The sequence below is a fragment of the Diabrotica undecimpunctata genome, chromosome 1 (assembly GCF_040954645.1).
Source record: "Diabrotica undecimpunctata isolate CICGRU chromosome 1, icDiaUnde3, whole genome shotgun sequence".
Lineage (NCBI taxonomy): Eukaryota > Metazoa > Arthropoda > Insecta > Coleoptera > Chrysomelidae > Diabrotica > Diabrotica undecimpunctata.
In genome coordinates this window covers 150912123-150939536 of record NC_092803.1, presented here as the reverse complement: position 1 = coordinate 150939536, position 27414 = coordinate 150912123, and the positions used below count along the sequence as shown (strand labels likewise).

Sequence of the window (27414 nt, the reverse complement as noted above, 5' to 3'; positions counted from 1 at the left end):
CAGAGAGAATTACTGCCGAAATGAATAACTATATACTTTATTACATACTAATAACATGGACACATTAGCCTGTGACCATCGGGACTCGGGATATTAATCAGAACATCACCGTCGTATCGTTTTGTATCGTGTCGTACCGTTTCACTAAATAACTATGCACGCTTTTTCAATGAGTGAATGTCTTTTCACTCAGTAGGTAACTACTAAACATACACTGCTCTGCAAACATGTTAAAGTTTATTTGCATGTCTGATGCAGTAGCCAAAATTAACTGCACCAGAATTTATAAAGCAAAAAAATTGAAATTAGTCATTTTTGGCTGATTTGGCAGATTTTTCTGTTGACATTACATCGTAAGTCTTTATTGTTCTTTATACTCAGAAAAAGTTTTTTATTAACACCTTATTTTTAGTCATCCGGAATTGGAACGTTTGCAAAATTGTATAGTTGACCGATAAGAAAGTTTTTATAGTTGAATATAACTTTTACAAAGTAGCAAACAAAGATATGCATACCGTATTAAAACTTTAGAAAGGTTTAACTAAGTTCCGAGACCTGAACTCTGTGAAGCAATGCATACATTTGGATTACAGGAAGAATTTATAGAAGGCAAAATCTGTATAAAACCGAGCTGATTATTAAATTGGGAACGAGTATCATGAGGAACTTCAACTATTAACATATTATTAACTATTTTCAGAAATAACTGTTATAGATCATTTAAAAAAATATATTATAACGTTGACAAATATATATGTTTTAAAAGAGATACTGTTTTTTAATAAATAAAAAAATTTAAAACTAAAAAATTTATTTCTAATTAAAACGTATTTAACAATTTTAATATTGTGTCTTTCCACTACAGGTATCGATGCAAGCCTGGATTTGATTTCTAATACTGCTAACAAGTCGATCAATAATTTTCTATGACAGATTCTACCACTCTTCTCTACAGGTAATTGTAAGTTCATGATGGGTTCTAGGAGGATTCCTTCTGACATGAATAGCTCTGAAGAGACGTCCCATGCATGTTCACTTAAGTTCATGTCTGGAAATATTGCATGCCACTCCAAACGGCGAATACATTTTGTCTCAAGATTGTCATTAACTGCTTCCGTCCTGTGTGGGCGCGCATTATCATTCATACATACAAAAATTTTCATTCACAGCTCCTCGCCGTAATCTCATATAAGGTTCTAAAATCCGTGTGATGTACGTTTGTTCTGTTAGAATCCCGTCAATAACCACCAATTCCGTGCGTCCACCTGCCATAATACCTGCCCAAAACATAACACTGCCACCAGCTAAAAGAAGTATAAGACGGTCATATGCTAGTTGTGCAGCTCTTGTCGGGTCTCGCCAAACACGAATTCGCCGGCTATCACTATTTAAAAAGATTCTGGTCTCATCTGGAACACATCTGTATATGTTCTTGAGCCCATTAGAATCCGTGCAAAATATGTCTAAGTTATAGCTGAGGAATTTTTCGACGACTCCTCAAACCTGACTCTAAAATTCTTCGTCTGATTGTAGTCAACGATACTCTGACTCCTGTGACATGCCTGAAGTCCCTTTAGAGAGCTGGTATAGACATAGGAAAATTTGTTTTAATGTAAATTCTGATATATATTATGTTGCTTATTGGTAACTAGGGCTCTACCAGAACGAGCTCTATTTTGTATCGAACTTATCTCCAGAAACCTATTCTATATTCGTGAGACATCACTCTGAGAAACACTCACTTTTTCCGCCACGAACCGCTGTGTATGACCTAAATTCCACTATTTGTAATAGCGATTCATCGTTTAAACGCTGAATATCCTCAAATTTAAATGTATACAGCGGCCCTCGAAAACTACCCGTTTTCTCAATTGCAATTTGCGTTTTCACATAAGAAATTATACAATATATAAGTAGTATATTTATTTGTGCTTCTCTATAGAAAAATTGACCAGGAGTTGTCGTACAGTGTAGCCAATTCTTGTTCACAAGTAGTAATTATGGTCATACAAAACCTGTATTCTTCCACGCCGCGATTATTACCGTCATAAAAATACCAAAAAACATGATTTTTTTCAATAGTAAAAATTAAGCACAAAATTGTAATTAAATAAATTTTATTTTTTAATTTATAAAATAAAAATCGATATTTTAAAACATTATTTTTCAATCGTTTGGCAACTTTGAAATTAGCGACGGAACTCCGTTCCAATTCAGACCCACAGAAAGCCGTAAAACTGGTTTTTGCCGAGCAAGTGCCCATCAACAATCGTTCATTTACATTGGCGTTTCTGAGGGTAGTGCATGTGTTGCATTTTGTGAATATATTTTATGCGATAAGTTTGTGTTATTGATAAAACGTGTTATTGGTAATACGAGTGTTATAGTTTGTCGTTTTATAGTAAATTTTTAGTTATATTCTGTGATTATTTGGTTTGAGTTTTATTGGAGTTGGACGAAAAACCGAGTTGTTCCAAGAGAAGATAGCAAAATTCTGATTTGATTCCAAAAATGAAAAGCCGCAAAAGAGACGGAAAATGTTAACGTCCGAAGGGAAGGTATGAATATATACGTAGGGAATGATACGAAACGTTTATGAAGGAATTGTCGGCAGAAAAATGGCATTAAATGTTAGCCAAGTGGTCGACATTTGTAGCAGTTTAGCAAAAGTATCCATTAGCTGTATTTATCGTGTACTTAAAAATACATCGGAAAATAAAAAGCAAGAAAAAGGTAAAACTAGGGGTAGGAAAAGCATTGTTTTGGATGACGAGACAAGGAATATTATACGTCGAAAAATTCATTCATTTTATTTTCGGAGTGAAATTCCAACACTGAAAAATATTTCTCAAGAGCTCGAAAACGATGACTCCTAACCCAAGATATCTTGTAGTCTTAATCATGCGCGAAATGAACTTTCGATATGTAAAACGCAACAGAAAAAGTATGCTATTAGAAAAAAATGAAATTATTGTGTGGAGAAGAAAATATTTAGAAGAAATACGCAAAACTCGCAGCACTGGACGCAAAATATGTTATTTGAATGAAACCTGGATTAACGAAGGTCATACAGTTGGAAAAGTTTGGCAAGATTTAAATGTCAAAAGTAAACGCTAAGCATTTATAGAAGGCTGGTCTACAGGATTAAAAGCTCCATCAGGAAAGGGACGGCGTTTAATCATTACCCATATAGGAAGTGATACAGGATTCCTAGATGATGGTTTTCTTTAATTTGAGTCGAAAAAATCAGGTGATTATGAAAGAAATTGAAAGTGAGGATATAAGAATGGCTTACAGAAAAGGGGATTGCATACGAAGAATCAATTATCAAAATTCAGCTACTTGACATTGCACGGTTAAGGAAAAGTGAATATCTTAAATATGCTGTAGATGAAACTGCAAAAGATTATGTTGTCAAAGTTCTGCGTCTACCACCTTATCATTGCGAACTTAATCCCATTGAACTTATCTAGGCGCAAGTGAAAGGAGAAGTAGCACGCAATAACAAAACGTTCAAATTAAACGAAGTTAAGGAATTTTTGATTCAAGCAATCCTCCATGTAACTCCAGAGAAATGGGCTAAATGTATAGGCCACATAATTAAAGAAGAACATCGTATGTGGGAACTTGACACTCATATCGAAGTTTTACTAGAGCCAATTATAATTACACCAGGTGGTGAAGATAATGACAGCGATAGCAGCACTGCATCTTCAGATTTAGACAGCGAATAATATTTTCTAATAGTTTAGTAAGAACATCAGCATAAAAAAAAACCAAAAACAAAAAAAAAAACCAGAAGAACATAGTAAGTGTGTATAGTGTTTGTGTTTAAATAGAATAGTACAATGTTTTGTTACATCAAACATTATTTTTATTTTGTTTTTATAGAATTTTATTTTGTTTTATAGGATTTTATTTTGTTTTGTTTTATACTGTTTAAGTGTTTTGTTCATTTTATTTAATAAGACAATATGGCTCTTGGCGAACACCCATTTAAAAAAAGTAACGCGCCACAAGACATATCTCTGGGGTGGTGTGGAAACAGTATTAAAATTTGTTTTAAAAAAATTTCATTGTGGAACTCTTTAAGGACGGGTCACGTCAAAAGACTTTTTAGCGTAACTTCCGCGACAGCCGGGTGGTATCAGTAACCTTTCTGCAAAATTACTTGTTTTTTATAGCTTTTTGTTTATGACATTCTGTATTTTTAGGGAAATGTAGGGAATGAGCCACAAAATATTTATTCATTTGTTTATTTACTGACGTTTCGATCTCTATATCCAGAGACCGTTTTCAATTATACAAATGACAGATATATTTATTTTTCTATAGCTTTTTGTTTGTGGCATTCTGTATTTTTATGGAGAAGGTTGGAAATAAGCCACAATATATCTATTTACATGTTTAATACACTGACGTTTCGATCTTTATTTCGTTTTTAAAGATAGAAAAAAAAGAAAATAAATAATATAAGATTATAAAGATATATAATAATATATATAATATAATAACGGATTTATTACGGCTGTCGCCGCTTCTCCGCCCCCAATTTCCATCTTTTTCTGTCATATGCAGTTGCCTCTTCTAAGTCTCTTGCCGCCATTGCTTCATCAATATCGTTGCGCCAACTTCTCCGTGGTCGTCCTCTCTTTCTTCTTTCAGGAGGGATCCATTCCAGTACTCTTCTAGGCCATCTGTACTCTGGCATTCTTTTAACATGTCCGAACCAGATTAATTGTTTTCTTTCTATGTCATCATTGATATTTCTCTCCATTTTCATTTCGTTTCTTATTTGTTCATTTCTAACTCTCTCCAGTTTCGATCTACCGCAGCTTCGTCTCAGATAATCCATTTCTGTTGTCATAAGTTTGTTTCTATTAGCTTTGGTGACGTCCCATACTTCCGAACCGTAAAGTGTAATACTTTGGACTATACTACCGTAAATATAATAATAAACGAATAAAATAAATATAACTATCATTTATATCTTTGAAAGCGGTCTTTGGATATAGAGATCGAAACGTCAGTAGAAACTTGTAAATAAATATATTATGGCCTATTTCGAACATTAATATTTGAAAAATATACGTTACTGTATTTTCATACGTCCTTGCGCATTTATGCGCCTTTAAACGATGAATTACTCCCCCAAATAGTGAAATTATAGCATAATTCAACTAAAGTGATTATTTTTATTCTGGTACGTTCCTACCCAGAAATTAAATTACGCTTCATTATAAATCACGTTTTCAAAAATTTTACCAGAATAATTTTTTCAAATGCTTACACCTTGGCAAGTGGGTATTTAAATAAAATAAAAATCCAAAAAAAGGTATATTTTATATGAAAAGGGCCTATTAAATCTGTGATACGATTTGAAACGATACGGATTTATAAAAGTGTAAAAATCGAGAATACGAACTTCGCCTCATTTGATTTAATCAGCTGTATTGCTTGATGTACTTATTTCGGTTAAGGTGCCAATGTGTAGATGTCTTAGTAGATTTTATAGAAACGGCGACGAGTACATACGCGTTTGATCTTTGAAACTATGTCTGTAGTAATAGAGACATTTTGGCTTGGAAGATCAATGTTATGTACTGAAAAAAATTTTATGATACAGTCTTCAGTTCTCCCAGTTTCTAGTGGAAGTTTCACTGACCATGAACGCTTTGAAGACTATTTTGTTAAGTTTGGATCCTTACAAGTGTGAGCGCTGCACCGTTTATAGATCGTCGAGCACTTGCTTCATTCTCTGCAAATTTAGATTTGTCTGGTCTAGAATGTTTCTAGCTTCCATGCAATGCTTAAAAAATTTAAAACATATTAATTCATATCCAATTAAATCCCTTTGAATCTTCGTCTCCTCCTTCTATCTACCTTGTCTATTGAACTTGGTCACCAATATGGCAAAATCTTGTCCATTGTGGGCTAGGTTTATAAGAGCGTTTCCTCCAGTTTTGGTTTAGTTTTTTTTTAATCTTGAGTCACGATTTCCCCTTTCTTGATATAGGTACCATGTTTTCCTTTAATTTTTTCCACAATAATTAGTTGTAGTTGTCGTATTCCTGAGAATTCTAGAATGGAGACCAAGGATGACAACAAGAAGCATGAGAAGACCTCAAAAAAGATGGGTAGATGACATAAGAACAGTGGCAGGCAAACAGTGGATTAGATTGGCGCAAGATAGAGAAAGATGGAAGCAATTGGGAGGGACCTACATTCAGGAGTGGATGGAAAATGGTTGACAAAGAAGAAGTCGTATTCCTTGTGGCGAGATAATACTATAAGGTACTATATACCCAATATACGAGGTTTTGATGAATTGGGCGCAGAACATACCCTCGTTCAATATTTACCAATTATATCATTGTTTGTTCGAATTCAGCCTCTTTGATTCCAATACGTATTATAAATGATAGTAATATCACGTCCATTCAAACCCACATGTTGAAGAATTTCTATTAATTTTTGATATTTGATTCGAATAAACGCTTTTTGGTAATCAACCAAGCAAGTATAAAGGTTTCTTTTCACTTTCAAATATCTCTCAGTGATTAACGTTAGTCATAGGATTGCAAGTTTTTTTCCCGTACCTTTTCTGAAACCATATCGTGAGCGGCTTAGATATTTGTCATATTTGTTATAAATACGGTCAAAGATTACCCTCATCAAAATTTCTGCAGCGTAACTCATCCGGTGTATTGTTATGTGATTATAACATTTTCTTTTCTTATGCTTCTTAAGTTGATCTTAAGGTAGTATCTCAGTTTCATATATACGATAAAAGAAGCGAGTCAGATATGTGGTTGCGGCACGAGTTTGAGGTTTTGAAGGACTCAGCTACCGTTGCATCTTCACCGCGTGCCTCCTATGCTTTTGTTTCCGTTATACCTACTGCTACCTACAAGGAAGAATTGCGAGGTCTTGATCTATATCAGTAAGCTAACAGTCTAGTATATATACCCGGTATTTAAGCGTTCGACGCCCTTCCGGTAGGGATCTATGGAGGAGTATCACCTAGCCGCAAGCCCTTATCTCTTGCCGTACTGCTCCACCATAGGCCGATCAGATACCAGCATATTCTAGACTAAGCCGCAGATTCATTTTAGAATTTTAAACTGCTGCGTTAGCCTTTTTGTTTTCTGTACACCGAGCCGGGGATTGAACTGACATCTCTCGCATTGAAGCGAAGGAGAAGCCAGCCGCCCAGCCCGCTTGGCTAATCCGATCGACAGTCTAGATATACTAGAATATTATTTAGTAAACAGAGCAAATAAAGGTAGCATTCAGCACGGATTAGAAATGAACCTGAAGAAAGTTAAGGTCATAATTATTAATCAAGTTTTTGCTTGCGATTTGACGAAGGTTGCCTAAATCTATCTTAAACAAATTTTTATTTTGTTGATCTGCATAATTCTGAACTAAGATTGATTTTATTCCCAATAAGTCTTGCAATCGTATATAGATATAGAAATTACTTTCTTTCTCAATTTCTTTCATCTTCGGCATGATTACTCATCCAAACATGTGGTTGCAAAAATTGTTGGGATTTGCATGGTGAAAAAATGGTTAAGCAGCTTTAAAATAAAGTTAGTAAAATTATAAAGATCTTTTTTAAAAGCAATGTTTGATAGAGTTATAAGTAAAGAGAAATAGATTATGCATAAATAATTAATTAATTTTCGGTACTGGTTACTTTTCTCATTTGATTTGGTTTCCGTTTTCTTTATAAGCATACCTTTATATACAAAAATTTCTGAAAAAGTTTGGTCCAACCTAAAAAATAGGATAGTTTTTATATCGATAAATGACTCTTATTATTTTTAATAATTGTAAATTATTAGTTGTATTTACTTTTGAGTTTTAACTTTTCAATAGATGGCGGTAAATGCTATACAGTTTTATTTAAATCGAGATTGTCTATGTATTTAATTGATTCTTGTTCCAATCTTCAATGCATGAATAGTTTCAATTTTTAATGTTTCATTAATTCTACAATTTATTCCACATGTTAAGGCACAAACAACGTGTGTTCGGTTTTTTAGCAATAATATTTTGATTTTATTTACATTGGGCCGTGTGTTATTTCAAATATTATTACGGATTAGTTTGCGGACAACAGTCCGCAAAATTCTGAGTCGAATTTTAATTAAATTTTGTGTTGTTACCACCATCATACTGACTCTGCCACTTAAGACTTGCCGTTCCCATAGACACTTTAAAAAAGTTCTTTCTGGGTATATTCTTCTTCTTCTTGATGTGCTTTAGCCGTTACGAATGTTGGCGATCACCATGGCAATCTTTATCTTATCTGCAGCAGCGCGGAAAAGCTGCACAGATGTTGTATTGAACCAGAGTCTAAGGTTCTTTAACCAAGATGTTCTTCTTCTTCCTGGACCTCGTTTTCCAAATATTTTTCCTTGCAGGATGGCTTGAAGGAGAGCATATCTGGAGTAAATAGACTAGCAACAAATTATTAACACTACTTCATTAACTATAATTTTAATTACCCGTGTAAATAAATTTACACATATTTATGTAAAATCAATTGCTGACGACTTGTAAGAAAGGTATTAAAATTGCTGTTCGGCTGGGTTATTGGACTCAAACTTAGCTTATGTTCAATGTTATTGTTCCCTTATTGGAAATTAGCTTTATAACATTTTAATCATTCTATCATAGGTCCACTGGACGCATTTTCTCGCTATTTTCACATTTCCCTTTAGTACCAATTCAGGATACATAAAACCATTACTTTTTAAAATTATTTCATCTATTATATATTTCATATTAAAACTCTTTTACTATTTCTTTATTGCACCATATTTTACATCAAATACCAAATATATCTCTTTGAAGTTTCCATGTTATCTGATCTAACACAACATCCAAGTAAATAAATAAGGGTTTAGTATTTAATCTTGCTTTGAAATTGTCAGTCTATTTTACTCATTTCTTAAAATCTATATCTTTTACATACTGCTAAATATCATTGTAATTGAATGTTTTCCATTTTTCAAAACTTATTTTAAACACGGTTTTACCATTATTTTATGGTAGATTTTCTTGAGCAGTGTAAAATTCCGTAGTATGTTTATTGAATAATATTGATAAAAGTTATATCAAGCACATTAATAACCGCTTGAAAAATTATCTTGACAGAAAGATTATTTTTATGAGGACTCGCAAAGGATCTTTTATTGGGACTCTTTTTTTATTAGCTTTAATATATTACGGTGTTGATTCTAAACTCTGTAATTCGTTTATCTCGTCAGTGGCCACCACAACTAACAGCAAGACCAAGATGCCAGCCAAAAGGCTCGGCGTGATATCGATGCGATGTTGGAGGGATTTCGGAGAATGTTTTATTTTTTGTAATTTGAATATTTGTTATTACTATTTATGAATTGTCGATGGAGCCAGAAATTCGAAAAGAATTATGTTAGTAGCTACTGTGATATTGCGAGAGAGAGAGAGAGAGAGAGAAGTTTATAAAAATTATTACAAAATGGTAATTTTTATTGTTTCTTTCCCTCTAAAAACGTTGTAGATTTGTGCATATATAGGTAAAGTCTAAAGATATTATTTTTTATATAATATAAAACTAATAAAAACTAATTTTAATCATTGTTTAAATTATAATTTGCTGTAAATTTCTGTTAGTTTATTTAAAATCCTTAAAATGAGAATTTTGAAAAGAATGGAAAGAACTAGTGTTTCTAAACTTGAACAAATAATCTAGTAACGTATGGTCCTAAAGTTTTGGGAAAAATTTCACCTGGTCTGATTGAGAAGCAAAATGCATTTAACAAAGAAGGCAATGGAATTGAAATGTCATCAGTTATTGACATTTAATAAACGAAGCAGAATATTTTATTTGTGCTCTGCAAAATGTCTTATAAAATTGATATTCGTCGAGGTGTTTATAATATGGTTGGGCGAATGTCGAAACGAGATATTGTTAATATTTATCGAGATCAAAACATAAGCAAATCGACAATTTATCGCACAGTGAGAGAATGTGAAGAAGGGATACCATGTGTTAACGTGCGTAAAAGTGGCCGACCGCGGATTTTGAACCATATAAGGGAGGTAAGACTGATTGAAGCAGCTAAGAACAAAATTGGGGTCTCACAGCGAAAACTGAACAGAAGATTTCATGTTGGAAAGACTACAGTATACAGGACCCTATCGAGTAACAATATTATCTACCGGAAAAGAAGGAAAGCTCCAAAATACACAGAGGGTCAATTAGAGAGAATTCCGAGATGTTGCCGCGCGTTAAGGCGAGTGCATTTCGTCAAAAAGTTGATCGTGATGGACGATGAAAAAATTTTACTTTGTCCAAATCTGAGATGAAGGGTAACGATGGGTTTTACACGAACGATTACGAAAATGTACCTGATGAAATAAAATTCAAAAGTAAGAAAAAATTTGAGGACAAAATTTTGGTATGGTGTGCAATTTCTGAGGCTGGCTTTATCTCACAGCCCTACATTGGTGTTGTTCGAGGCGAAGCCTTAAACGCAAATATTTATATTCAAAGATGTCTCTCTAAATTGCTTCAGTTTGTGAACACACATCATGCAAATGATCAAATAGTCTTTTGGCCAGATCTTGCTTCATGTCATTACGCAAGGATCACAAGGGACTGGTACGAAACTAACAACATTACCTTTGTACCGAAAGCAGAAAATCCCCCCAACCTACCTCAGACTCGTCCAATTGAAGAGTTCTGGGCAATATTAAGTCGGAAAGTCTATAATAACGGATGGGAAGCACACAATCAGGAACAGTTAAGACGCCTCATATATACAAAAATTAAAGAAATTGACGCCGAGGTCGTCCAAAGGATGATGTAACGAGTGAGGGGAATTATTAGGCAAATCGAAAATAATGGTCCCTTATCTGTCATTTGAATTTTGATTTATAATAAGGATAGTTAAGTTAAATTGTTGAATAATTCAATAAAAATATAAGATTATTGTGGTCAGAGTTATATGCTTTTGAAAATTTTCCCAAAAATTTACGACCATACGTTAGTTGCGAATTCATTCGTTCTACATAGCAGTAAGTATAGCAAAAATTCTTTATGCTACCATAGAACAATCATCATTTAATTTTGAACGAGCTGTAGGCTTTCTTCAAGCTCTCATGTGGCAAAATGACGTATCACTCAGTGCACATGTCTGTTATAACAACGATTTCGTGAAACTGGGATGTCTGCCAAATAACTGCCTAGATGTAGATGGCATACAATTTCAGCTCAAGATTAATTTTTGGTTTTAACCTACAATGAATTGATTAGTATAATCAGAACCTGAATTGATTACCGCCTTATAGAAACACAGGACGAGAAACTGTAAGAAATTATCTGCATTAACCTGTTCTTAAGGCTCACCCATATCCAGAGAAAATCGCACTGTGAGATTTGAGTGCTGTCAACAATTTCAAAACTGAGATGGATATGATTGGGTTACAGTTTAATCCAGATTTGGATTTTATCCAGATTCCCATTGGTAAAGATAGAGTTGTGGCTATATGCAAATGTGTGCTTAGGCACACTGAGATGGTAAAATAATGGTCTTCTTCTTCTGTCTCTTTATAAGAAATTCTACTTGTTCGCTGGGGGCTGGAACCTCAGTAGTCACTCCATCTTTTGCGCGGTTGTCCGGTACTACTTTTGACCACATGTGTCTCCCCATTTCTGCTTATGAGGTTACCTATCCAATTTTTTTATAATTTATTATAACACAATTATATTACAATGTACGTTACATTTTTCTTTAATGTCTTCATTCCTCTTTCGATCTCTCAGCGTATTTCCTGTAATTCTTATCAGTTTCCTCATCTCTGGCGTTTCAAGTAGCCTTTCTATCGTGACTGTGTACGGTCTCGTTTCTGATGCATATGTCATTACTGATCTTACACTGGCTTTATAAATTGTTTACTTCATCTCAATGTTATAATGTCGGTTTGGCTATGTTGTGACATTAAGGCATCCTGACAATCTATTTGCATTGTGAACCTGATCCCTCACTTCTTTGTTCAGGTCTCCATAGCTGGACAGTGTAACTCCAAGGCATTTTATTTCCATTACTTGTGCAATGATATTACCATCAATTTCCAATTTAAATCTAATTGGTTCTTTGCTGATTACTATTGTTTAAGTTTTCTGAGTTGAGATTGTCATATTAAATTCTCTTGATCTTATGTTAAATCTGTAACCTAACATTGTGAATAGCAGACTATTTTCATCTTGGGTTAGCAATACCACCTCGTCTACGTAACAGAGTATTCTTACTTCTTTTTTCCCATTTTGTATCCTCTTCCTTTGTTGTCACTTTTGATGACTTCATCCAGGGGTAAATTAAAGAGTATAGTGCTCAATGAGTCTCCTGTCTTACTTCGATGACTATGACTGTAGGTTCTGTAAGTTGTCTCTCTATTCTGACTTCCATTTTGTTGTTTTGGTAGATGTTTTCAATATTTTTTAATGATATCTAGGAACACTTCTCTATTTTACAGAAGATGGACTACATATTTATGTTTTACTCTGTCAAATGCTTTCTTAAAGCAATGATATACAGAAATGCTGGTGGATTATACTCTAGTGATTTCTCAGTAATTTGCTTTATGATAAATATTGCATCTGTACACGATCTTCCAGTACGAAAACCCTATTATCCTCTCATTTATTAATTCTTGTAAAATTTTAGTTGTGTAAGTTTTAGGGTAGTATTTAACAAGTTTGTACCTCTGTAGTTTTTTACCTTTTTTTTTGAATAGTAGAATTAGTTTGCTAGTTTCCATTCTTTCGATATTTTTTTGTTTTTTACAATGCGTGCTCTATGGACGTATGCCCATTTAACTCATTTTAGATGAACTGATAATGTGTCTTACGGATTCATATATGAGACGTCTTTAATGGAGGATGAATACATATATATATATATATATATATATATATATATATATATATATATATTTATTTATAGTTTCCTATTTCTGCTGATGTTAGTGCTCTTATCCAAGATTTGAGAAGGGCGTACCTCTCTATTCGACCTAATTCTCATAAAAAACTGGTATTGTGAGAAATATTAACGAAAGGCAGAATCTCAGTTTTCAAAATCGCTTTCTAACAGCTCAGTAGTATTCATCGATTCCTCTTTCGTACATTTGTTGGCGAATTTTCGACGAAAACAACATTTTCACTATATGTATAATAATGCCCGTCCATAATATGTTACATGCATTGTGACAAACTAGATGCCCAATAAGTCAATCGATGTATTATCATGACCAGCACAATTCTCGGATCTTAAGCATATATGCGACATGGTTTAAGAAAGAATTACTTCACATTGGGGTAATATTGATAACGCGTTTCATTCTTGCTGATGTAGCAACTTGATCTTCTGATGTAGCAAAATAAGCAGATATATTCCAAGAGGATATTAACAATATTGTATTTGCTATGATCGATAGCAAATACACATACATCTCAAAAAATAACATTTTTTTGAGATGTGGCACTACAGGAGAATAGAAAGAATATTATAAACAGATAATATAACGAAGAACAAATAATGAAACAATATAATGTTGCAATTTCGCGACTTAAAATATTTGAAATATTTCTAATATTAATAGCAATCCCATCGAATGCATAACAGATGCCGTAGTAAGACCCAAATGCTGGGAAACCACAACCAAGTTCAACTAATAAGCGACTTTCACCTTCACAGCGTGATGGAGATACTCTTTAGAAGAATCTCTCTCTTGCTTTTTGATCGTCGACCAGAACCGTTTGCTTTCTTTTATTCAATATTGTGTCGTTTTTAACATTTAAGAGTATTGAGAAACAGTTTACGCTCTTTTAGAAATGATTAACTTTATAGACTATAATTGAAAATTGTGGTAATTAAAATTAAATAAATAATTAAAATAGAAATTACTTTAAGATGCCCCAAGAAAATAGCGTCAGAACAATATAGACATTATAGTGTACCTATTTTTATGTTTGCTGGAGATTTAATTTAATTTTATTGATGATTTGTTGATTGATGATTTTATTAATAATTGTTATGTTATTATTTACGTGAACCTACTTTACTCTGAGAATGTTAGGGAAACACGTCTTTTACTCACAATCCGTTAGAGGTTTTTATTAAAGTTAAAAGAGAACGGGCTACCGGTTTCGCTGTTTACAAACTTTTACATCTTCAGGCCCTCAAGAAACTAAGGCTAAAATACATGGTGTATATAAACAAATCTGTATTTGACAAGACAAACAATAATTATTATTTGAGTAGTACAGACTACTTAATAAATAGTTAGTCAATTAAGATAGAATAAGAATAAACTAGAATATAAATGTATATGTGTGCTTTAAATTTATATTAGATATTAAGATTCCACATACCAGCTTCACTCTGATGTTAACTGTATGAGTTATTTTTAATAAAATATAATAATTTAAGATATAATATCGATACAATTCTAATTTAGAATAGATTCTAATCTTAGATTGGAATTGTACTGACGATTTGTACATTGATTGACCATCGTCACTGATGATGATCTGATAGGTCCCAAAACGTTCTGAAAACTTTTTTAAAACTTTTATACTTTTTTTTTTTCAACCTTGTATTACGAAAAAGGTTATAACAATAACTTTTTTCGTAAAATTAATAATAAAAATCCATGTAGTTTTAACTTACTGAGTCGATGAAAATCTTAATTAAACTAGACTCTCAAATGTTTTGGCTTGGTTCTTTCTAGAAAATGATACTTTAGCCTCTTCTTAAAAATGACATTTTTATTATCAATATAATTTACAATTATAAAATGTAACAAAAAGAGAATATAAACAGTTCATTACAAATTTTAAATAGTACAGTAAATCGCGTATAACACGTAATCACATGGTCGTGAACCAATTTTCCGTCAAGACAATGATTTTGCGTTATCCATGTTAGACTGCAATCTGCAAATATGCAGATAATTTCCATACGTATATATATATATATATATATATATATATATATATATATATATATATATATATATATATATATATATATATATATATATATATATATATATATATATATGCCATATACAGGATTCTTTATCATCAGATTTCACTGTCCTAGTAAACTTAAGAGACTAGAAAATATTAAAAAATCTTGTTATGGATGTGCTGACTAAGAAGGTAAGAGAGCCCCTTGGTCAATGCTCTTTGCGGATGATATCGAGTTAGTGGAAGAGAGCACAGAAATTTTAAAACATTGAAGAAGGGCTATTTAAGAGGGAGGACTTAAGGTTAGAAGGTCGAAAACGAAAAATATATGGTCAGGAGTAACATAAGTGGATGGGAAAAAATAGAACAAGTAGGAGAATTTAAATACCTTGGTTTCCACGTAGTGAAAAATGGGACACTAGATCGACAAATTTCCTACAGGATGCAGGCTGTTTGGTTTAACTATAAGCCAATAAGCATGGTACTCTGTGACCAAATCGAGGAAGAGTTGAAAGGAAAGATATACAAGAATGCAGTGAGGCCTGCGTTGGTGTACGGCAGTGAAGTGTGATCTGTAAAAAGGGTTCAGGAAATTAAAATGGAGGTAACTGAAATAAAAATATTACGGTGAATATTTGGTAAGACTAGAAGGGACAAGATCAAGAACTACTTGATTAGGGAAAGAGCCAGAGTCACTACAGTCTCAAAAAAGGTTCAACAACAAAAACTGCAATGGTTTTGTTACGTCAGACAAAGAAATGGTAATTGTGGGACAACTTCGAACACTGTTCGAAGTTGAGGGAAATAGAGGTAGATAGAGTAAAAATGAAGAAAATATTTAAGGACTGTATAGTAAAAGACTTGAAAAAGACAAGTTTAAATAAAGAAGTCACGATGGACAGAAAGGGGTGACGAAAAAATTATGGAACAGTGCACCTAAAAAGAAAAAAGCTGAAGTAGAACATTGAAAAATTTTGAAAAGTTGGAAAAGTTTAGTATGCTATTAATTGCATGCTTTGAAATTAAAATATTATTCATTGGTATTACATTTTTTCGATCTGGCAACTACTGGCAATCTGGCAACTATTAATCAAGCCATGGTATTGTTATATCGAATATAGTCAATCGTGTGATATTTAGTATAAGCTTCCGATAACTGCAGTAAACCATAGTACATGTCATCATACACAATATACCCTCCTACACTACCGATTATTTCCCGTTTAGACCTACGTTGACTTCTTCTATTATTAATGTGTTTATACACGTATTTATTGCTAACATAAGTGGGTAGTTTATGAACATTTGCAGCTGCGTTCAAAGTTCTGTTCACATTATTTTTGTTGTTATTATTGGGCTTTTTTTGTAATTTTAAGTTTCTCGTCGGCCCATGGATTTTAACTACAACATTAGGCCTTGCAGGTATCTTTAAATTTTTCTTCCGCTTCCTAAATCTATTCTGATTTTTAGTTTTTTTGATCCTATTAGCCAAAAAGGTCGCTAAAGCTTGGGTTACAACGGTGTTAGTAGTAGTAGTATTTTGTTTTGCCTTGATGGCGTGAATAAGTAGGCATAAGAGGTAGCCTCCAAAAGCTAGGAAAGCTAATGACGTCACAGAAAGTTGGAAAATACTTTGAATTTTATTGCTTTTGTTCTCCTTTTCGTAGTATTCTTCGTAGTAGTATGATGGTTGCGAGTGTCCACCACTCCCTCCGCCTCCTCCATAACCACCACGGTCTCTAGACTTAGGTTTTCCCTGCAATAAAACACAATCAATGTACATTGTTTATAAAATATTTATATAGATCTACAGAAGAATTATCAAATGTGCATATTAAGTATCTTACATAAACTTGGAATGAGTTAAAAATGATACTTGTAGGGTAAGTCCGGGAGAGATGAATCACATTTTTTTGTTTGAATCTTAGCACAAAAAAGTCTACATTCTGAAATATTTATACATTAGTATTAAAATACCATTAAGAAGAAAGTGTACAGAGTTGGTTAAGCCAAATACTTAGAGATAAAAACCGTAAACATTAAAATACAAAAACCGTCAAAGGCCAGCTCACCCGATGTGTCAAGGTGAGATGACTCGGACAATAAGTGTGATATGGCTCGATCATAACCTTTATTTGCCACGTTTTTTTGTCAATACTTTTCCGCATATATCACATAAATTACCATATTTTGAGCAGGTTTCATGAAACCAAGAATTGCAATGCACGCACTGTACCCAGTCTTCTTGTTTCAATGTGGTTGAATATAGTTTTATATAGCTGACACATTCACAATAAACTTGCTTCATCTTTTAGATCATCACTAGAGACGCTGGATCAGTGCATTGCAACGCTGGACTACAAATGAACGTTAAGAAAACCAAGTTCATGATTATTTCTAAGCAACATACAGTAGGAAGGCTAGATATCGAGTGAAAACAAGTAGAAAGAGTGAATAACTACAAATATCTGGGAACCTGGGTAAATGAAAACAATGACCAAGGTAGAGAACTAAGGACACGCGTTGAAATTGCAAGACAAGCATTTATAAAGATGAAAACAATGTTTGTCAATCGAGACCTTCCTCTGGATCTGAGGATAAGAGCCTTAAGATGCTACGTGGTCTCGACTTTGTTGTATGGAATGGAAAGCTGGACACTAAAAGTGGATAACATAAAGAAGTTGGAATCATTTGAGATGTGGTGCTACAGAAGGATTTTGAAAATACTATGGACCCAACGAGTTACAAATACAGAAGTGTTAGGAAGGCTACAAAAGGATTGCGAGGTCATAAAGCACATCAAAACAAGAAAGCTGGAATATTTAGGCCATATTACCAGAGGTGCCAAATATGAGATATTAAGGCTCATAATGCAAGGTAAAATCAAGGGTAAAAGATCCATATGAAGACAAAGAATTTCCTGGCTGAGAAACCTAAGAGAGTGGTATAGTTGCAGCTCAGTAGATCTTTTTAGAGCAGCCGCCAATAAGGTACGGATAGCTGTGATGATAGCCAACCGCCGATAGGAGAAGGGACTACAAGAAGAAGAAGGCTGTTGATATTTGCTTCCAAATATTTTATGGAAGTTATCTGTTATATTGTTTGTCCCTTTGTTGGTATCTTTGAAAAGACTAAAATTTAGTTTTGGAAACATTTAGATGTAAAGCGAACATTTCGCTATGACGAACTACCGCATTTATTATATTTTTTAGTTCTTGTGCGTTGCTTGCTATTAGGACGGTATCATCAGCGTTCCTGATGTTGTCTATGCTGGTTCCGTTAATCTTGATTCGACCTTGTACCTCGTCTAATGCTTTTCTGAATTCTTTTCATCTCTTGTTTGCCTTCTGTACCTATAATTATCTCATTATTATTTCTTAATATTGTTTCTTGTCTCTTTCTGTGTCTACCTGTCATTTCTTTAACTTTTTGAATATAGATTCCGAATACAGATTAAATAATAGTGGTGATAAGATGCAACCTTGTCGTACTCCTCGTCGGGTTCGTATATCTTCGGATGTTGTGTGCTCTAATTCAATTGTTGCCAATTGCCATTTGGTGCCAATATAGTTCTGAGATAATTCGCAAGTCTTGTTCGTCAATTCCAGTTGTTCTTAGAATTTCGATCATCTTTTGATGGTTAACGCAGTTAACCATCAAAAGATGATCTGCATCTCTCTGCATCGGTGTCTCTGCATCGTTATGTTAACACATTTAAGGCAAAAAGAGCTTCTCGTATTCCCAATCCATTTCAAAATCTGAATCGAGTATCACTTATTTGAAACTCAAACTTCTTGTAAAGTCGTGTATGAATGACTCTGAGAAAAGTTTTAAGGACATGAGACAGTATGCTTAATATTCAATAGTCATCGCAGTTTGAGGCATTGGCTTTTTCTGGTGGTTTTAGCCAGTGTGATGGTATTTTACCTGTGTCATATATCTTATTGAATACTGCTGTTATTAAGCTGAGGCTTTTACTTTCATTGTTTGCAATTAATTTAAGTATTTCGACATTGATATTCTCTGGACCGGTGGCTTTTGCGTTCTTCTGAGCTTTAAGTGCATAAATAACTTTATTTTGTTATTTTTTGACCTTTTTCATTTAATCGATCATCCGTGGATGGTGGGAAACAAGGTCTATCATCGTCAAAAAGTGTCTAAATGTATACTTTCCATCTCTCCAGTTTGTCTTCTGTAACTATAATTATCTCGTTATTATTATTTCTTAATATTGTTTCTTGTCTTTTATGTGTCTACCTGTCATTTTTTTAACTTTTTTATGGACATTAAAGGTGTCGTATCCTTCCTGAAGTTGTTGAATTTCTAGGTATTTGGTTGACATCCAGTTTTCTTTAGCTTCTCTGCACTTTTTTCTAATGATTTTATTGACTCGTTTGTATTCAATTGGGTTTGTTTTTGTTTTCGTCTTACGTCCATGAGGTCCACGATCTCTTGAGTTATCCATTCTCGTGTTCTGTTGTTTTTCGTAAACCCGATGTCGTATTCTAGTATCTTTGTTATTTCGTTTTTAGAGCAGTCAATGTTACTTCAACGTCTGTATGTACCAAGTTCTCTAGAGTTTTATGTTTCTTTCTTAACCTTATTGCTTATTTCATTTTTCTTTTCAGGGTTCTTCAGTTGTGAGATGTCTATTTTGCTTGACATTTTTTCCCTTTTAACTTTAACAAACCTTTTTAGTCTAAAATCCATTATAACTTGATTGTGATTGCTATTAATATCAGCTCCAGGATTTGTATTAGTAGATTTTATGTACTTCTTGAATTTGTTATCGAGCAAAATGAAGTCAATTTGATTTCCAACAATTTTATCTTTTTTGTCTGCACGTGATTTCCAAATGTATAGCCTTCTAGGATGTTGTTTGAAGAAGGTGTTGGCTACTAATAGGTTGTTCTCTACGTAGAATTGTACCAGTCTATCTCCCCTATTGTTTCTGGTACCGAGACCGTGTGGGTCCTATAGTGTCTCCTTCGGCACCACGACCAATATTGGCGTTAAAGTCATCCACAGCTTTTTTGTCAGTCGCATTATTTTATCGATATTGTTATAAAAGTTTTCAATTTCTTCCTCTGATTTGTCACTTTTTGGAACATAGACCTGAATAACATTTAGGTTTCTATGGGTTGTTCTTAATTCTCAACATTGCTACTCTATCATTTAGAGGGATGAAGTCTATGACTGACTGCGCAATTTTGTCCGATAATAATATCTTCTTCTTCAGCCTTCATTTATCCATTATTGGACATAGGCCTCCTCCAATTGCTTCCACGCTTTTCTATCTTTTACAATTCTCATTCACTGCTTTTCAGCTACAGCTGTTATATCGTCTGTCCATCTCTTTTTGGGACTTCCCATACTTCTTTTTGTTTCTCGAGGTCTCCAGAATGTCACTTTATGAGACCATCTGTTGGTGTCTTGTCTTGCTACATGTGCTACCCGTTGCCGTCTCAATGTCGCTATTTTTCCATGATGTCGGTTACTTTAGTTCTTCGACCTATTTCGGTGTTAGGAATTTTGTCTCTGAGGTTTATATTTAACATGGCGCGTTGAGTTACTCTTGATTGTTCTGCCATTTTTCTTGTTATTGCCATAGTTTACAATCCATAAGTTGCAACTGGTAGTATACAAGTGTCATAGGTTTTTCGGTTTAAGTGTATTGGGATTTGTCTGTCTTTTAAAATGAAGCTCAACTTATCAAAAGCAGCCCATGATATTTGTGTTCTTCTTTTAATTTCTAGGGTTTGATTTTCCTTAGGGATTAAACTGTTATAAAATCTTAAATTATGTTGTTTAATGTTAACTGACAATTAATCACTTCATTAAAAGATGATCTGAATTAATTACCCGCTCTAATTTATAATTATACGATTTTTTTCTAATAGGGGTAGTTTTTTTCTCAAAAAATAAAAAAGCAACCAACGGCACAAGTCCAAAAGTAAAGTGGAGGGTAAGTAGAACTTATATCCAAATTTTCACGCAATTTGGTGGTGACACGGAAAATTACAAGGCATGGTCGTATTTCACGTTCAGTTCCTGGCCTATTTCATGAAAACATAAAAAAACATTTTTTAAATCAGTCCTTGACCTAGACTACAATTGTCATTTCGATCGCCAACCTTCAAAAGGGTTCTATAAGAAGAAGAAGACTTCTAGTGATGACTATATTTTATAACTTTTTCAAAGTAATAAATTAATTTTCGTTTAATTGTTGTAAGTTAGTATAGTAAGTTAGCAACTGTTAACTAGTAGGTTACAGTTAATACTTTTGGCATTGTTAACTAATAGACCAGGCGGTAAAGTTGATAATAAAGAATTTGTGAAAAATTTAATGTTTTTTTTTCTTTTCGTTGCTATATCTTTGCAGCTATACCTACATTTTAGAAAAAAATTGTAACAATGAAAAAGTTTAACAAACAAATTTCTTATAAGACAAAATCGATTGCAAATTGAAAATACAATAATAATTATTGCAAAATTAGCAAAAACAATCTAAAAGGGTCAATAATCAATGTTTTTTTTCAATAATGTTTTCAGGTATTTAGGAGCCTCATAGAACTTTTAAAGTTTACCCAAAAAATCTTTAAAATTAATTAAGCAGTCTTTGAAAAATAATTTTTCAATCTAAATTTTTGAAAAAATTATTAATTTTCGAACTTAAGCAGAACCAATAAAAAAAGTTTCAAATACTTTTTTTGCATAAGTTTTTTTTGCGTATAAATGTGCATTAAAGCTTTCAAATAGATGTCAAACCATTGAAATCAGTTAAATAGGAGAACCTATGCATTTTTTTAAACAACTGTACAAATTTTAAGCTAATAAACAAATACAATTACTTTTCCAATTTTCAATTAACTTTTTTTGTTATGTCCAAAGTACAGCAAAAGAGGCGTATTTGAAGAGAAAAAACATTAAGATTGGTCAATTAGTTACAAAGTTATCATCAAAAATAACTTGACAAATAATAAGTCCAGATTTATTAAATTAATTTTTTATAAAATTTATTTACTTATAAAATTAATTTTTACATGTGAATAAATTTGGATAATTAATAAAAAAATACTATTATTAACATTGATATTGTAACCTTAACGAACGAAAAAAAAAGGAAAAATGAGTAATTTTGCAAGTGAATATTCATTTATAAGTAAAAACATGGAGAATAAATAATTATAACTAGGCTTTTTAAAGTATAATATTTGAATGTTTTAACTCACAGGACCCCAGTTTAAAAAAACAGATCACAAGATGAGATAATTGAAATTTTGGCGCTATTTTGAACTCGTGATTTTATTTTTGAGATGAAATTACTATCCCTACCACTGCGTCTCGTAGTTTTCTGTTGTTTTACGTCAACATTTTAACCAGGTTGCACAAACGAAAAAAGGTGAGAATTTGTATCTATCAGGTACTTGGCACAACAAAGGTATTTCTTTCAAAAACAGATCTGAAACTTTCGTACTATTGTTGCAAACGCCGGTCAACTTTGTTCGATCATAACTTCGGAACTAATTGACTAATTTTAATATTTTCTTTCTTAAATTACGCGTCTTTTGCTGAACTTTCGACGTCAGTTTCGAAAAAAAAATGGTTATTAAAAATTGAATAAGTTATTCTATTTGTTTATTAGCTTAAAAATTGTACATGTGTTTAAAAAATTCCATAGGTTCTTCTATTCAAATGATTTTAAGAATTCGACGTTTATTTGACGCTTAAATACTATTTTATAATTAAAAAAACTTTCATGTATTTAAAACTTTTTTTGTTGGCTATGCATAAATTTAAAAAGACTACTCTGCAAAGACTACTGGATTTTTTGTACTAAAATTTTGTAGTGTTTTTTATATGTTAAGTATTTTCTAGTGAAAATACTTAAAATATAAAAGTCTAGTATTTAGTACTTAGTCTATTCCGTACTTAGTCTATGCAAGTGGATTTTGAAAGTTCTATGTGGCTCTTAATTTTTGACCCTTTTTAAATTGTATTCGCTAATTTTGAAATAATAATTATTATTTTTTCAATTTGCAATCAATTTTGTCGTATATGAAATTTAATTCTAAAATTTTCTTGCCGGTAAGAATTTTTTCTAAAATATATATCTGCCGAGATATAGCAACAAAAAGGAGACAAAACATCGAATTTTTCTCGTTTTTTTTTTCATAAATTTAGCCCACCGTTTGAAGTGTATGCATAGTTAAATTATCATTTCTAATAATAATTCAAAGCAATTAAAACAAAAAAACTAGGATCACATACGATTCACCCAACTGAGGGTGTTTCAGAACAGATATCGCTTGGACTATAAGTATAATAAGTATATAAGTATAGTCCATTTCCATCATATTGATAGCACATTATGTATGCAAATCCCTAAACTGTTGATACGGGTGACTCAATGAAAAATAGATATTTGTCAACAAGTTTACAGAAGTATATAGGAAAACAATTTTAAATTGAGTATGACCACCAGGTATAAAGGTTGAAGCAGAATAGAATACAATAGTTTTGAGGGTTACTTATCCCTAAATAAAGTTGCCAGTGCCGTAGTGATGGAGATTAACAGGTACTAATGAATTTGCAAGAAATGTAAGATGTTTATTTTATTGGTTATATATAAAATAATTTGTGGCCGTAACAGGGGCCGATTTGTAAAAAAATGAATATTATTTTAATCAAATTCCATTTCAGATTCACTGCTTTCTTCAGAATCTAAGGAATCTTCAACTCCAATGTTAATTATTACCGGTTCCAGTATTGCATCAGTCATATTATCCAAATTCCACATTTTATTTTCTTCCTTGTGAGCATGACTAACAGCATTTTTCCAATTTTCTGGAGTTACTTTTGATAAGCAATGTTCTAATAATTGTTGTAAGTCTTCTAATTTAAAAGTTTTGTTGTTGCGTCCGACTTCACCCTTTACTTGAGACCATATATTTTCTATCGGATTCAGATCACAGTGGTATGGGGGTAAACGTAAAATAATTACATCACGGTTTAATGCCATTATATCAATTATATATTTTTTATAAGCTGCTTTATGTTGCCTTACAATAGGTAATAATTCCTTTTTTGTCGAATTCTCCTTGTACTCAATTGCGTGTTTACCCAACCATTCGATTATCTCTCCTTTTTTCCATGCCGTTGTTGGCAATTTTTCTGCTAGTCTTGAATCTAGCATTATCCATGACTATGACAGAATTTTTTGGAATTAAATCCAACATTTGCTCAAAATATTCTTCAAAAACGCCAGCAGTCATTTCCTCGTGGTAATCTTTGGTTGATTTTGAGGCAAAACTTAATAATCCACCATTGGCAAAACCGTATTCGTTTCCAATATGGGTTATTATGAGTCTGCGTCCTTTTCCAACGGGAATATTGTTTATTCCAGTAGATACACCTTCGACGAATGCCTGACGGGAACTTTTCACATTTGTATTAACCCATAGATATGGTACAGTATGACCTTCATTTAGCCAAGTCTCGTCCAAATAAAAAATTGTTTTCCCTTCTTCTCGGTACTTTTTAATAGTTCTTAGATAATCTCGTCTCCAACATACAATGTAATCTTTTTCAACTAAAACGGATTTTCTTCTATTCTTTTGCCAACGAAATCCCATCTCTCTCAATAGTCCCCATAATTTCTTGTTGCTTATGATTGGTAACTCTTCGTTTTCTCTAATTAATGTTTGGATTTTGTCCAATGTTGGAAATTCTTTGTTAAAAAAAATGAGTGGACGCTGTGTCTTATCATGTTTTTATGCATTTCTTCAATTTTCAAGGGTTTACTCCCTCCACTCTTGTTGGGAGATGAAACAGTTCCTCCTTTTCTTTCTTTTAGGAATCTATAAATTGTTGCTTCTCCAACCCCTGTCATATTTGAACACATGTTAACGATTTCACGAACATTACTTAAAGGGCGTTGATGTACAAGTGCATCGTGTACATTTAATATTATATTTTTCTCTCTTAGACTGAAGGCACCTTTAAAACTACACTTAACCGGGATAAAACCTGTTGTCGACGTCATTTTTAAATGCAAATAACAAAATATCGACACCAAAAACGTAGGTATGTAAGACATGAACAATGTACATCTACAAACTAAATGGAAGATGCAAACAATTTCTAATTTATATTATTGGCATAAGCTGTAATGTGGCATAAAAACTACTTAAACTATCATTAGTGAAGCCTTATCAGTAATTCCAGGTAATCGTTCAAAGAAGGTATTCTTTTTGTATCAGGCGATAACTTGTATAGAAAACAATAATCGCCTTTAAATTACTGTTTACATTAATTTATTTCGTGAAACATTGAATTCTCTAGTTAATCTCCCGTGTATAATTAACAATAATCGTGTGGCATATATACCGACGTTTTTTACGCACAAAAAAGGTATAGTGAGATTAGTGGACACTTATTTTACAGAAGATTTTTTAAAAGATAATGAATTATTGACGGCATCTTAAAATTCTAATTTTTTTTATTTATTTCAAAACAAGTATAGGGCGACGCCTATGGTTTTTTGACCTGTTGAGGATTTGCATACATAATGTGCTATCAATATGATGGAAAAGGACTATATAAAGGACTTATAGTAAACTTTTTAAATGACTCAGTTATTATTGCTTTTAGTCGTGTTTTTTTATTGTTGTTTGCTTAGTTACGTGAACATAAATTATTTATGTATCTAGTGTATGTAATGTCTCTTAATTACTCGAATGAGATGAATTTGAATTATTACTTACTTGTAGAAAATGTAACAAGAATATTGTCGTAGTGAACTGTAATTATTTTAAACGTGTATATTAACTACAGTTATGCAAAATTGCAAAATTCCAGATTTCCAATCGAATGATTTTCAGAAATAAGTCTCTTACTTTCACGTGTCACGTGCCCCCTTGTCAAGGCCTTTCTATTTATATTTATAATCCCGAATTTTAACACAATGCTTATACGTACTTAGTTTATATCCTTTAAAAAAAATTCTTACCTGCAAAGCTAACGCATGTGGGAACTCTCTTCCTTCCAGTTGTTCTTCAGTATTATTTCTCTCTATAATAATATCTTCCTTTTTAAAACCTCTTTGAATTGTTAACAACCGATCTAGTGGCAACTCACTCAAAACTTTGATATCTTCTATATGGGTTAAATCTTGTCCTAATGAAAACTCACAAAGTAGATTCAAAAAGGCGAAGACGATAAACTGTAACATGTTTCACTTAGAAACACTTCCAACGGAAAGAGTGTATAGTTGGACGAATATTAGTGTCATCTTATTTTAAAATTTCACGCTTTGTGAACTGAAAAAGTTTCTAGATGCTAATATACAGTATGACACGTTTAAAAAGTTTTTGTTTGAAGAAATTTTGTTAGTGAAAGAATAAATATGATTACGTTTAATTTAATAAGTTAATTTTACGGCATGTAAATAGGTAATTATATTAAGGAAATTAAAAAAATTAACGTTTTCACTCTCATATACGAACTCGCTGTTACAATATAATTACCAAAATAAAAAATAAATTTATTTATATATCTTGCTCATGTACGAAAATAGTCTAATGTGAAAATATAGAAGAGTAGTAAATGACAACGAAAGAAAACTTGTGGAGATTTATCAACAGTAAAACTTATATATACATCGGTTTAGAACGTCTTTCGACGTTGTCCGATACCTAAACACCATCTCTTCCTATCTTCGCAGTCGTTTGTTGTTAAATTTCTTTCGCTCATTGACTTGTTTACGCCGTGTTGCCATTCTAATCTGGGTCTTCCTCTTTTCCGTCGACCTATCGGTTGCCATTCTATTACTTTTTTGGGGAGTCTTGATGCTGGCATCCGTTGAACATGCCCATACCACCTTAATTGTTTCTTCTATATATCTTGAGTTATATTTCCTTCTATTCCCATACGTTGTTTTATTGCATCATTTCTGATTCGGTCTCGTCTGGAAATACCTAAAGATCTTCTCATTGCATCCATCTCTACTGCTTCTATTCGCTTTTTGTTCTTTTCACTAATTCTCCATGTTTCAGCGCCATAAAGAAGGGTAGTTTTAATCATGGTCTCATATATATTAAATTTCCTTCCTTTCGTTATCTCTTCACTCCACAGTATACTATTGAGACATCCTAAGACTTTCTTTGCTTGAGTAATTCGTTTTTCTATTTCCCGTGTATCAGTTCCTGTATTGTCAAAGGCAACACCTAAGTAGTCATAGCTCTGACAGCAGGAAATATGTTGTCCGTTTTCGAGGTCTATGTTATCTGACTCGTTTCCAATACAAAGATATTTGGTTTTTGTTGTATTGACATTCATTCCCCAGTCGTTATATTCTTCTATCAGTTTTCTAAGCATGTACT

At 32.7% G+C, this 27414-nt stretch overlaps 1 protein-coding gene across 1 annotated transcript; it reads right to left on the bottom strand.

Moving 5' to 3' along the window:
- Window positions 1-15988: 15988 nt before the first annotated feature.
- Window positions 15989-26269, bottom strand: LOC140440864 (uncharacterized). The gene is made up of 2 exons (XM_072531228.1): window positions 26043-26269; window positions 15989-16787 (listed from the first exon to the last, which is right to left on the bottom strand). Exons 1-2 carry the CDS (start codon window positions 26262-26264, stop codon window positions 16122-16124), a joined length of 888 nt encoding a protein of 295 aa, XP_072387329.1. The 5' UTR covers window positions 26265-26269; the 3' UTR covers window positions 15989-16121.
- Between the last annotated feature and the right edge of the window lie 1145 nt (window positions 26270-27414).